Source organism: Marmota marmota, unplaced genomic scaffold (assembly GCF_001458135.2).
Source record: "Marmota marmota marmota unplaced genomic scaffold, marMar, whole genome shotgun sequence".
NCBI lineage: Eukaryota > Metazoa > Chordata > Mammalia > Rodentia > Sciuridae > Marmota > Marmota marmota.
In genome coordinates, this window is record NW_026000240.1 from 36,029,936 (window position 1) to 36,043,817 (window position 13,882).

General features: G+C 39.0%; 1 protein-coding gene across 1 annotated transcript in view; it reads left to right on the forward strand.

Moving 5' to 3' along the window:
- The window catches only part of Prkar2a (protein kinase cAMP-dependent type II regulatory subunit alpha), a 76,972-nt gene that overhangs the window by 43,732 nt on the left and 19,358 nt on the right, over positions 1–13,882 (forward strand). The window contains exons 4-7 of the mRNA XM_048794061.1: positions 1,030–1,136; positions 5,594–5,747; positions 9,395–9,496; positions 9,643–9,717. Coding sequence (XP_048650018.1) covers positions 1,030–1,136; positions 5,594–5,747; positions 9,395–9,496; positions 9,643–9,717 — 438 coding nt within the window. The remainder of the gene's footprint in view (positions 1–1,029; positions 1,137–5,593; positions 5,748–9,394; positions 9,497–9,642; positions 9,718–13,882) is intronic.

Genomic DNA, 13,882 nt, shown 5'->3' on the forward strand with positions numbered 1-13,882 from the left:
TTTTAGTTGTAGTTGGACACAATACCTTTATTTAATTTATTTATTTCTATGTGGTGCTGAGGATTGAACTCAGCATCTCGCACGTGTTAGGCGAGTGTTCTACTGCTGAGCCACAACCCCAGACCCTCTTCCTTCCTTCCTTTCCTTTCTTCCTTCCTTCCTTTCTTCCTTTCCTTTCTTTCTTCCTTTCTTCCCTCCCTCGCTCCCTCCCTCCCTTTCTTTCTTTCTTTCCTTTTTTTTGTAGGGCTGGGGGTCAAATCCAGGACCTCAGGCATGCTACCACTGAATTAAATCATAGCAAAAGCTCTCTTGCTATGATGTAATAGTATTTTTTATTACACTTATTAGTATAGTTATCTTCTTGTGGCAGGTAATATTGGTAAGTAATTACATATTATGGATAAATGAAGCAATAATCCCATTTATTAAGTACTTGTTGTATGGTAAATACTTCCCCCAGATTTTTCTCCTTTAATTGTAAAAATTGATGATCTAGCAACTTTATTATTTTGAAATTTTATGAATGAAGAACCTGAAGTTCAGAGAGACTAATGGTGTGCTGGACTACTCAGAGGCAGTGTACTACTCCACAAAATAACCTCCAAGGCTATCACAGCTCTTTAGATTTGATGATTCTGTTAATGTCAACACCTGTAAGAAGGTGGCAGTACGTGGCTTTATACATGATATACTGGAGCCATGAAGGCAGGTGAGTCATGTAGCTACAACTGGGATAACGGGGACCATGATCTACATAATCTATTTTTGTATAAGTTGTAAAAAGCTTTTTCAAAACAGTACTCCTCAGAAAAGTTGGTAATTGTGCTACCTACTGAGGTACCTGGAGTTACAAAGCTGAATAATCCTAGAATAATAGTTGTTTGCAAAAGTTCTTAGAGTTCTGCATAACTTTGGGGAGTAGACTCTTTGGGAACTTCTTTTATATAGAAGATAAATTGAGATAGCTGTGGCCATTATATTTTTTAGCAAATGTAAAAGCCACTTTTTCTCTTTGTATGTACCCTGTAGGAGCAGCTTTCTGAAGTACTCGATGCCATGTTTGAAAGGATAGTCAAAGTTGATGAACATGTCATTGACCAAGGAGATGATGGAGACAACTTTTATGTCATAGAAAGGTAGGAGATAGAGCTTTGCAATTGTATTGCCAGACTTAGGTGGGTTTATGACTCGGGGAACATACTTTACTCTGTGCTGTGTCCATGCAGAGAGGCTTAGCAGCGGGTGAGCAAGCTTCCCAAAGCCTTATGAAGGGTCACAGCCTGCCCCTCTCCATTGCTGTCTTGAGTCCTCAGAGCAACCTATATGTGGGGAACAACCATTTATAGTATGGAGTTTGACAAAGAATGCCTGATGTGCTTTATTATGTATATATATCATTAGTCAGTGTTAAGATAAATTGATTTCCTTAAAGAATAGCCAGGATGCTATATTATCATTTGGATCTCTGAATTTCAACCTGATTTTACACATGAATACACTACCTTGACCTCCATTCCTCTAGCCCATTTTGGCTTTGTTCTAAAGGAATAGAGGTAAGCTATACTGTGAAAAATTAAATATCTGAATTTGACCCACCCACCTTATTGTGTCTTATTAGCCTCTTGAGTTGACAGTATTCTCTTGTAGTGCGGTAGGGTTCCTTCTGACTTCCTCTCAGTCCTGAAAGGAGCACCTTCACCAGAGTCTAAGTTAATAAGATGCTCTTTCACCCAATATCATCTGTTAATCTTTTGGAAAAAAAATGTTTGAAGTAATTTCAGAGTTACAGAAAGCTTGTACAAATAATATAGAAAATTCTTATAAATACGGGTCCCCCAAGTTAATGTTCTACCATATTTGCTTTATCAGATTGTTGAGAGTAAGGTGCAGATATCACGAATGCTCTTTATCTCCAAGTACTTCAATTTGCATTTCCTTAAAATGACATTTTCTTATGCACAGAATAGTTAAAACACTCAAATAATTGTATACTACTGCATCGAATTGTTTAATGTACAGATTTTATTCTAAATTTCCAATTATTTCCCTGATTATTGAGTCCATTTTTTTGTTTGTTCATTTTTTTTTTTTTTTTTTTGGCTTTTTTGATTTCCATCAAGTACCTGTGGTACGTTCTTCTCAAACCTTTGCTTGTTCAGGTTTTTGAACAGAAAATGCTCTCACTTCCTATTGGCTCTTGATTCCTGTGATTATTATAGTTAAAAGGAAATGTGTTTACTTAAACAGTAAAGATAATATATCTTTTCAAAGAAAAGACGTTTTACCTGTTATGCTTAATCCTTCCTATATAGAAATGCTGATAGTAATGAAAGAATAATTTTTAGTTATCTCCGTGTCCAGAAGTCACCTTACACCTTCTGTGTATTTCCCACCAAAATAGATTTCCCAGCAGGCTTTTACAATCTGAAAAATAAGTACCCATCTGCAGGCATCCACAGCTTAAAGTCTGAAATGCCTATTGACAAAGGAAATGATTCATTATACATTTAAATGGGATTTGATGATTCTGTTAATGTCAACACCTGTAGGAATCCTTTATATGTAGTGAAAGTGGAAGATTATCATTCAAGTAAAAAGATACAGTTCTGATCTCAAAAAGCTTATTCTAGTTAGGGAGACAGACCCTTAAATAGATGATTATTATGTAATATGGTGGTAAAATGGTGATAAAATGTGTCCCATTATTTAGAGAAGTATTTGGAGATATCAGGAGATGCCCTCTACAGTGCTTCTGTCTGAATTGGTTTGTCTTCCCTGAAGTTAAGTTTCTAGTGTCTTTTAGAAGAGAGACTAAAAACACTTCATTGAAGTTATTCTTAATTTCATGTTTCTCATTTATGACCTTATAACTTGCCTTGTATACCAAGCCTACTGTATGTCAGGTTCTCTGTTGAGTACATTTGGTACCATATAATTGATTGAGTGGCTTGGTTTTATTCTCTGCTTTGCATTTAATAAGTGATATTTATTTTTAAAAAGTGATATCTTTTTATAGACAATTTTTTGTTTTGTTTTATGGTACTAGGTGTTGAACCCAGAAGTACTTTATCACTCACCTATATCCCCAGTCCTTTTTATTTTTTATTTTAAGGCAGGGTCTCACTAAGTTTCTTAGAGCCCCACTGAATTGCAGAAGCTGTCCTCAAACTTGTGATCCTTCTGCCTCAGCCTCCTGAGCTTCTGGAATTATAGGTGTACACCATTACAGTTTTTTAAAATAAATGAAATGAAAATAGTCTAGAAGTAATTTAGCAATAATCTCATTGTTAAAATGTATCCTTCCATTGTTTATTCCATGCTTTACTGTAGAGATCAGATGCCTGAACCAAAACTGGGTTCAGACAGTAAAGACTGTTGATGCTGCATATCCACTAAAAGAGTATAAAAGTCTTATTATTCATATAACAAGGCTTTTTGAGGAGAGCAGGGTAGGTTCCTAAGCAGGACCCAAAATGCCTTGTATACCAGGCCTACTATAGGTCAGGTTCTATAGGGAGAGGTGACTTCCTTGGGATTTTATGGTTGTTACAAAGTAGGGATAGGGTTAGGGTACTTTTTCGCATAAGATGGCATATTGTTTGAGCTCCCCATCAGTACCAGTGGAGGGAGCACACAGGTACTTTTATCACCTTGCCCAGATGTGGGACGGAAGAGAAAAGGGTGAATGATAGAGTTTGAAACTATCAAAAACTAAGTATCAAAATTGGAGTCTTTAGCCGGGTGCAGTGGTACACGCCTGTAATCCCAGTAACTCAGGATGCTGAAACAGGGAGGATTGTGAGTTCAAAGCCAGCCTCAGCAATGGCAAGGTACTAAGCAACTCAGTGAGACCCTGTCTCTAAATAAATACAAAATAGGGCTGGAGATGTGATTCAGTGGTTGAGTGTCCTTGAATTCAATCCCCAGTACCCAAAAACAAACAAACAAAAAATGGAGTCTCTATTACATTAACACATTTTTACATTAGGTCATACATTATGTAATCTAATCTTTAAAGTCTATTTTAAGCATTTTATGGAATGTATTATTATCCTATCCTGAAGAATAAGGATAAGAAGGATGTCTACACTCACCACTTCCAGTCAGTGTTGCACCAGAGGTCCTAACCAGTGCAAAAAGCAAAGTAAAGTGTCGCGTTGCTTATGACGAAAACACTCAGGGTCACTCCAGGGGAACTGGGCTGCACGAAATAACCGCACAAGAGACAGAAATACCTTTATCTTTGTGGGTGCTGTGACAGCTCCTCTGACCTTAAGGGTCCTCAGAAAGAGAGAGAGCATGTGCTGACCCCTTTTATTGAGGAGAAGCCATTCAAAAGAGGCAAGGGGTTAAGTTTCAAGGGGCTGAGTCTAGTTTCATGATATCCGCTGTCAGCAGGTTGAAGGCCACACCCAAGGGCAGAGTAAGAGAAGGGGATATATAAAGGGCGTTTCCTTGGAGCATTCTATCCCAAACAGGGCAAGGGGTAATACCATGGGGCTGCAGGAAGGCACGCTTACGCACGAAGACACATTTGGTTGCATTATTTCTACCTCAAGATCGGGGCTACCGTCTTCAGCAACTTAAGAGTAGCCAGATCATGGGAGGATGACCAACAGTGCCTCAACCGATCAGGAGGGGAAAACGCTGGTCACATGACGTGAAAGCCTCCCACAATAAAGGAAGAAAGGAAAGACATATAGATGGAAAGAATGAAGTAAAATGTGTTTCACTCAGCTTTTTCCACTGCTGCAACTGAAAGACCCAACAGAACAACTGTAGAGGAGGAAGGGTTTATTTTGAGGCTTGTGGTTTCAGAGGTCTCAGTCCATAAGTGGCTGGCTCCATTCCTCTGGGCTCAAGGTGAGGTAGGACATTATGGCAGAAGAGTGTGACAGAGGGAAGCAGCTCACATGGTGATCAGGAAGCAGAGAGAATTCTCCACTTGCCAGGTACAAAAATATACCCCAAAGCCATGCCTCCTCCAGCCATACCCTACCATTTTAGTTATCAATCAGTTAATCCCAATCAGGGGATTAATTCACTGATTGGGTTAGGGCTAAGACTCTTTGGGGTGGGGGTGGGGTTACCAGGGATTGAACTCAGGGGCACTTGACCACTGAGTCACATCCCCAGTCCTATTTTTTTTTGTATTTTATTTAGAAACTAGGTCTCACTGAATTGCTTAGCACCTTGCTTTTGCTGAGTCTAGCTTTGAACTTTCGATCCTCCTGCCTCAGCCTCCTGAGCCACTGGGATTACAGTTGTTTGTCACCACACCAGGGGGATTGCAAACCAATCATTTCTCCTCTGAACCTTCTTGCATTGTCTTACACTTGAGCTTTTGGGGGACACCTCAAATCCAAACCATAACAACATGCAAGTAGCATGATCTATCATGAGAAATCCTAAGAGTACCACCTAAAATAGGTACTAGTGTTTAGCAGGATTACAGGATACAGTCAAAATGAAAGATCTGTTGCAATTTATACACCAACAAAATTATGTTGGAAATCCCCTATTGATGTTTTATATTATATGTAAATTCATAATCAGAAGTAATTAATTAAATTGTTTTTTGTCATTCTTCCAGGGGAACTTACGACATTTTAGTGACAAAAGATAATCAAACACGTTCTGTTGGCCAGTATGATAACCGTGGCAGTTTTGGAGAACTAGCTCTGATGTACAACACCCCGAGAGCTGCTACCATTGTTGCCACCTCAGAAGGCTCCCTTTGGGGATTGGTGCGTGAGTGAAATGGTTCCCATTGCATGGCATAGTATTTCTTTTGAGCTTCTTTTATTGCCAGCTATCTGAAAGACATAATGAAAGGTTTCATGAAAGTGTGTTTTTCTAAGGTGATTTATCAACAAACCAGTTACTCCAAGTCACAGAGACAGGACTACATCTTATGACCCCATAGTAGTATATAGCTCTTGTTATATTTTGTTTGTTTTTAATCAGACAAGTAGAGAGAGAAGATAATTCTCCATACAAGAAGCAGCCAAGCATGGTGGCTCACGTCTGTAATCCCAGCAGCTTGGGAGGCTGAGGCAGAAGGATCATGAGTTCAAAGCCAGCCTCAGCAACTTAGGCATTAAGCAACTCAGTGAGAACCCTGTTTGTTAATAAAGTATAAGAAAAGGGGGCTGGGGCTGGGACTCAGTGGTAACACACTTGCCTGGCATGTGTGAGGTACTGGATTTGATTCTCAGCACCGCATATAAATAAATAAAATAAAGGTTTATCAACAACTAAGAAAAAAATATATATATATATTTCGTTCATATATATATATATATATATATATAAATGAAAGGGCTGAGGATGTTGCTCAGTGGTTAAGTGCCCCAGTATCACCTCCCCCCAGGAAAAAAAAAAAAATGCCAGGTACGGTGGTGCATGCATACCTATAATCCCAGCAGCTTGGGAGAATGAGGCAGGAGGATTGCAAGTTCAAAGCCAGCCTCAGCAAAAGCAAGGTACTAAGCAACTCCGTGAGACCCTCTCTCTAAATAAAATACAAAACAGGAATGGGGATGTGACTCATTGGTTGAGTGCCCCTGAGTTCTATCCCAGGACCAAAATTAAAAAAAGAAGCAGCAGCAGCAGTAGTAGCTTAGAAAAACAAATGCCATAAAAGGCTTTGTCAGTAGCATTTTCTATCTCCACATGTCCCAGGACCAACTTTTCTTTATGTTTAGCCATTCACTTGTTCCTTGGTCCATGACAATATCCATAGACTTGGATCACTAGAAAGGCTGATGGCCATGTTCTAGAAAAGAGAGCTTTTCCAGAATGTTTTACTCTTAACACTATTGTGATACCTGTCTTCCATTGTACATGACCCTTTTTAAATACTTTTTTTAACATATTTCTTTTAATTGTCAATGGAACTTTATTTTTATTTATTTATATGTGGTGCTGAGAATCGAACCCAGTGCCTCACACATGCCCGGCAGCACTCTACCACTAAGCCACAACCCCAGCCCCTTATTTTTTATTTGTAGGTGGACACACAATATCTTTTTTTTTTAATATTTATTTTTTAGTTTTAGGTGGACACAATATCTTTATTTTACATTTATGTGGTGTTGAGGATCGAACCCAGTGCCCCATGCATGCTAGGCAAGCATGCTACCACTGAGCCACAACCCCAGCCCATACAACATCATTTTTTATGTGGTGCTAAGGATCAAACCTGGTGCCTCATGCATGCTAGGAGAGCACTCTACCACTGAGCCACAAACCCAGCCCTGAGATCACATTTTAAAGAAATGAAAGAGCATTTTATTGTGATATTCTGATGTTAAATTAAGAGTGTTGCTGAAGGGTCATGCTGGCACTTTTATAATCCCAGCAACTTGGGAGGCTGAGACAGGAGGATCACTAGTTCAAAGCCAGCCTCAGCAATAGCAAGGCACTAAGTACATCTCAGTGAGACACTGTCTCTAAATAAAATACAAAATAGGGCTGGGGATGTGGCTCAGTGGTCGAGTGCCCTTGAATTCAATCCCCAGTACCCCACCACCAAAAAAAAGAATATTGCCAAGATGGGCCTGGTGGTGGTGCATGACTATAATCCCAGTGGGTTGGGAGGCCGAGGCAGGAGGCCGGCCTCAGCAACTTAGTGAGACCCTCAGCTACTTAACAAGACCCTGTCTCAAAACTAAAAATAAAAAGGACTGGTGTATGTAGGTCAGTGGTAAAGTGCCTCTGGATTTAATCCCCAGTAACAAAAAAGAAGAAAAGGAAAAAAAGAATAGATCACATACTTGGGGACCCAGTGATTTAAAAACACTCAAATATGGAAGAATAATAAATAGTAGGGGGCGGAGAATGAACTCAGTTTTTTTTTTTTATATATTTATTTTTTAGTTATCAGCGGACACAACATCTTTATTTTGTATGTGGTGCTGAGGATCGAACCCGGGCTGCACGCATGCCTGGCGAGCGCGCTACCACTTGAGCCACATCCCCAGCCCCTGAACTCAGTTTTTAAATGCATCTACTGGCTCAGACTAAGAGGGAATAATTGTTCCATTCCATTCCTTCCTTCTTAAAATGAAAACAAACAAACAAACAAAAAAAAAAACCAGTCAACCAACCAACCAACCAACAACAACAAAAAAAAACCCAAACAAACCTCTGGACATAGGAAGGCCCTGAAAGGTAGAAAGAAGAAGGCATTCTCACTAGGGATCTTAGAACTTGAGGAAGGATGTAACAGTGAGTTCCCTAGATTTCTGTATATTTCCATATAACTAAGGTAGGCTGCTAAGAAAGCCTACAATCCAGATCTGTCAACAGGTGCAACAGAAGTAGCCCCATGAAAACCTGGCACTCTCTAGCCAAAGAATCAGGAAGAGGGTGGCCAGCAGAACAGAAAACTCTTTTTGATAATAGCACCCTTACTCCTTCAAATACCAAAAAGAAAAACAAACCAAAAAACTGATATGTCTCCCCATGATACACTGAGCCAAGGAGGAAGTTGGACTACTAGTCATACCCAATTGCAAAGAGGCAAAATGAAGGGGTGCATATTATTACTAGTTGGTACTTTGCTTTCTCTGCCAGGGTAGTGTCAACAGGTCCCACTTGGGAGCTAAACATGTACCCCCACCTGTACATGTATGGTATACCTAAACAGGGTGAATGGCTACAAAAGAAATTATATAATATCATATCCAAAATATCTAAAGTATACTTGAAAATCACTTGTCATACCAAGAACAAGGAAATTCTCAGCTTCAATGAGAAAAGACAGCAAACTCAACAGATCCAAGTATTTTCTCCCTTTTCATTAATTTAAATCTTACCCCTCCTTCAGATTCCAAAATATATATATATATATTTTTTTGGTATAAAATTATCTTTGATTATTCCTGCTGCTCTGATCTCTTTCACCTGGAAATTTTTTTGGCACTTGTCTTCTCGGGTTTCACCTAGCACATGTCATATGCTGTCTTAAACTGTACACTTCTAAAATTTCTTTATATTTTGTATTGTCTCTTCACTAAGATTGTAAACTCCTTGAGGTCAGGAACCATCTCATTGTTTTGTTTTTTCCTTTTTTGGAAGGATGACTTTTGACATTGAATTATGACTGTGAACTCACAAATGTTTGATGGAAGTTTTTTGTTTTATGTTCTATGAATGAACCCATGGTTGGCACCCATTGTGCACTAGACAGTAAGCAGCACTTAGGGACTTAGGTTACAGGTCTTTTTCTTCCAGTGATGACTCTGAGATTGAAGTGTCATTTAACACTCAGTTGACATAAACTTCTATAGTCCTCTAATATTTTCTGTGGTCTAGTTAACTAAACCATAGGTAACAACCTGTGGTCTGAAACAAGCATATACTAGAATTTTTATGTTCTTTTTTGTAGGATCGGGTGACTTTTAGAAGAATCATAGTGAAAAACAATGCAAAAAAGAGGAAGATGTTTGAATCATTTATTGAGTCTGTGCCGCTCCTTAAATCACTAGAGGTAAAGTCTGAATGAAAAACTGTTAAAACTATTGTTATTAGGTTTTTCAAATCATACTATCCTAACCCAGTTCTATGTTGTATAGGTACTATGACTTTCAGTTAAGCTCTTTTCCTTATAATTTGTGAGTGTGTCCATTGTTTCAGGTGTCAGAACGAATGAAAATTGTGGATGTGATAGGAGAAAAGATCTATAAGGATGGAGAGCGCATAATCACTCAGGTGAGTTGCAGCCTTGCACAGCTCCTTTCCAGGAAGTCATCGTCTGAAGGACTAGTGTAAGATTTCCATGTCCTCCACTGTTGAGAGCTCATGTTGCAAGGTCGTGCCTTTTGCAGAGTCCTCTGAAGCTCATTTATGTCTATCTCACCAAATGCAGATCTCTTGCTTCTATTCACTTTTGTTTTTGTTTTGCTGTACCTAGGGATTGAGCCCAGGGGTGTTCTGCCACTGAGCTACATTCCCAGCCCTTTTTATTTTTTATGTTTTGAGACGGGATCTCACTAAGTTACTGAGGCTGGCCATGAATTCACAATCCTCCTGCCTCACCCTCTGGAGTAGGTGGGATTAAAGGCATATACCACTGCATCTAGCTCCATTCAAATTTGCTGGTCTTCTGGGGTTTATTCTTTTGAATGCCTTTTTTTTAAAACTTTATTTGTTTATTTATTTTTTTATATGGTGCTAAGGATCCAACCCAGTGCCTTACACATGCGAGGCAAGTATGCTCTACCACTGAGCCACAACCCCAGCTCATGAATGTCTTTTTTATTATGACCCTGAGTAAGCTTCATTCATTGCTATTCAAACCTAGAAAAGATTGGAAGATTGTTCCCTCTGCCTTCTCTACATTTGATACAAGGCATACTCTTGGCTAATGAAACACAAACCAGAGTCCTTGGTCTTCAGTGGTTAACCAGATCTGTAAGATGTCTTTAATCTTTCCTTTATGCCTTTTTTCCTCCCTCGTGTTATTTCTTGTGTATTGTAAAATTCACCACACAGTGGACTGAACCATTGTAATTAAGAAGTATTTTGTAATAATTATCTTTGCCTACTGTGTTTGCATTTTCAATTATATGTAAATAGGATTAGCTTCTCTTAAATAGGATTGGCTTCTCTGTGGTTCTGAAAATGCTTTTCATATCTAGTACTACAATCTAGTACTAGCCTATAATCTAAGCAGCTTCAGAGGTTGAGACAAGAGGATTGGATTTCAAAGCCAGCCTCAGCAAAAGCAAGGCACTAAGCAACTCAGCGAGACCCTGTCTCTAAATAAAATATAGGGCTGGGGATGTGGCTCAGTGGTTGAGTGCCCCTGAGTTAAATCCCTGCTTCAAAAAAAAAAAAGAATGCAGATACCCTAGAAAGTACTGTGGCTTCTCACATCTCCTGACATACCTTCTGAAAACCTAATGTGAAGGACACAGGCCTGGGACCTTCAGGATGAAGTGTGAAGGTCCTTTGAAAACTACTTCAAGTATTTCAGGTTCAGAAGCAAAAGTGGAATGAGGCATGGTGGCATATGCCTGTAATCCCAGTGACTGGGGAGGCTGAGACAGGAGGATTGCAAGTTCGAGGTCAACCTCAGCAACTTAATGAGACCTTAAGCAACTTAGCAAGTTGTTTAAAATAACAAGGACTGAGAATATAGCTCAGTGGTTCAGTGGTAAAGTGACCCTGAGTTAAATGCTAAGTACAAAAAAAAAAAAACCAGCAGCAGTGGTAAATGTGGCCAGCCAACATCTCCCATTTCTGCTACTAAGCTCTCTATTCTTTTTTTCTTTTTTTTTTTTTTTAAATATTTATTTATTTTTTTTAGTTTTCCACGAACACAACATCTTTGTATGTGGTGCTGAGAATCGAACCCAGGCCGCACGCATGCCAGGCAAGCGCGCTACCGATTGAGCCACATCCCCAGCCCAAAGCTCTCTATTCTTAAAACTAGGATATCTACACTGAAATCCAGTTCAGACCACCGATACCACTGGTCTTTGCCTATATCATTCTCTTGCCCTGAAAGGTCTTTCCCAGACTCTGAAATTGTACCTACTCTTTAAACCTGGCTCAAATGGCATTCCTCCATGAAATAATATTAATTGATTCCATTTTTATGTTCACACTCTCCTATATATGCTTTTCATATCTAGTACTACAAGTTTATCTTAATAAATGTATATAGAATCAAACCAATTTCTAATTAAAAGAATTAAAAGAACAATAAGAGTACCTAGAAAACAAAGACATTTAGAGATGACACTTAAATACTTTTTTTAGTCCTTTATCCCTTCCAGTGGGTGCTTCCTTCTCCCCTTTTTGTTAAGTCTGACTAGTCCTTGCAGTTATGGGGAGGTCAGTTCTACCTACAGGACCGAGGCATGGACCAACCAATCTGAATCGACCCTCCTCCTTGTCAAGGATAGGCATGTCTCCCAACCCAGCAACTTCTGAAAATACCAGTTGCTCTGTATCTGTGTATTAATAGTCTTCTCTCTCTCTCTCTCTCTCTCTCTCTCTCTCTCTCTCTCAACCCCCTCCCCCCCCCTTATTTTTGTGGTACTAGTGATTGAACTCAGGGGTGCTTTACCACTGAGGTACATCTCAGCTCTTTTTCAGCCCTTTTTATTTTTGAGACAGGGTCTCACTGAGTTGCTTAGGGCCTCACTAAGTTGCTGAGGCTGGCCTTGAACTATGATCTTCCTGCCTCAGCCTCCATTTTGAGTTGAATTTTGTGCAGGCTCTTTTCTACGTGTGGATAACCAGTTTTCCCAGCACCATTTGTTAAAAAGGCTGTCTTTTCTCCAACATATGTTTCTGATTCTTTTGTCAAGGATCAGATGACTATATCTGGGTGATTTTCTCTGTGTCCTCTGTTGTCTTGGTCTATGTGTCTTATTCTAGCACATGCAGTTTTTGTTAGTGTAGCTCTGTAGTATAATTTGAAGAGACTTAAATGAAGCCTGCAGCATTGCTTGTTTTTGGCCTAGAATGATTTAAGAACAGTTTTTTCTAGTTCTGTGAAGAATATCATTGGTATTTTGAAGGGAATTGTATTGAAGTTGTGTATTGTTTTGGTAGTAAGGCCATTTTTTTTTTTTTTTTACACGTTGGGCTCACTTTTCATAACACCCTCTTCCTTCCTTCCTTCCTTCCTTCCTTCCCTCCCTCCTTCCCTCCTTCCCTCTTTCCCTGCCCCACCCCCAAGGCCTTGCACATGGGAGACAGTGCTCAACCGCTGAGCCACAATTCCAGCCTCAGTAAGGCCATTCTAAAAATATTAATTCTGCCTATTCATGAACATGGAAGTCTTTGCATGTTCTTGTATGTTCATCAGTTTCTTTACTCAGTGTTTTATTTTTTTTTATTTTTTATTTTTTTAATATTTATTTTTCAGTTATCGGTGGGCACAACATCTTTGTTTGTATGTGGTGCTGAGGATCGAACCCGGGCCGCACACATGCCAGGCGAGCGCGCTACCGCTTGAGCCACATCCCCAGCCCCTACTCAGTGTTTTATGGTTTTCATTGTAGAAGTCTTTCATTTCCTTGGTTAGATTTATTCCTAGGTATTTTCTTTTTTAAAGCTATTGTAAAATGGATTGTTTTCCTGATTTCTTTCTCAGCAGGTTCATTATTGGTGTACAGGAAGTTATTGATTTTCGTGTTGATTTTGAAACCTATTACTTTAAATTTGTTTATTAGCTCCAGTAGTCGTCTGGTAGAGCTTTTTGGATTTCCTAAGTTTGAGATGATATAATTTGCAGAATGTAATAATTTGACTTCCTCCTTAAATATTTTTATCCCTTTTATTTGCTTCTCTTGTCTAATTCTTCTGGCTAGAATTCCTAGAGCTATATTGAATAGAAGTCATGAGAGCAGACATTTTTGTCTTGTTCCAGATTTTAAAGGAAATGTTTTCAGTTTTTCCCCATTAATCATTAACTATGATGTTAGCTTTGGGTTTGTCACATATCACCTTACTGATGTATTTAAGTCCCTTCTGTCTCTCGTCTCTTCAGTGTTTTTATCATGAGTGGGTGCTGAATTTGTCAAAGGCTTTTTCTGCACTGATTAAAATGACTATATATTTCTCCTTAATTCTGTCATTATATGATGAATTACATTTATTGATTTGTATATGTTAAACCATTCTTGCATCCCTGGAATGAAATCAACCTGGTCATGCTTAGGGCCTTGTTAAGTTGCTAAGGCTGGCTGTGAACTTGGGATCCTATCTCAGCCTCCAAAGTTGCTGGGATTGCAGTTATGCACTACCATGCCCAGCTGATCTCTGAATTTCTGTGATGTCTGATTCTGTGTTTCTCCTTTTTTATTTCTAATTTTATTAATTTGGTTTTCTCTCTTTTTTTTTTTTTTTTTTTTTTTTT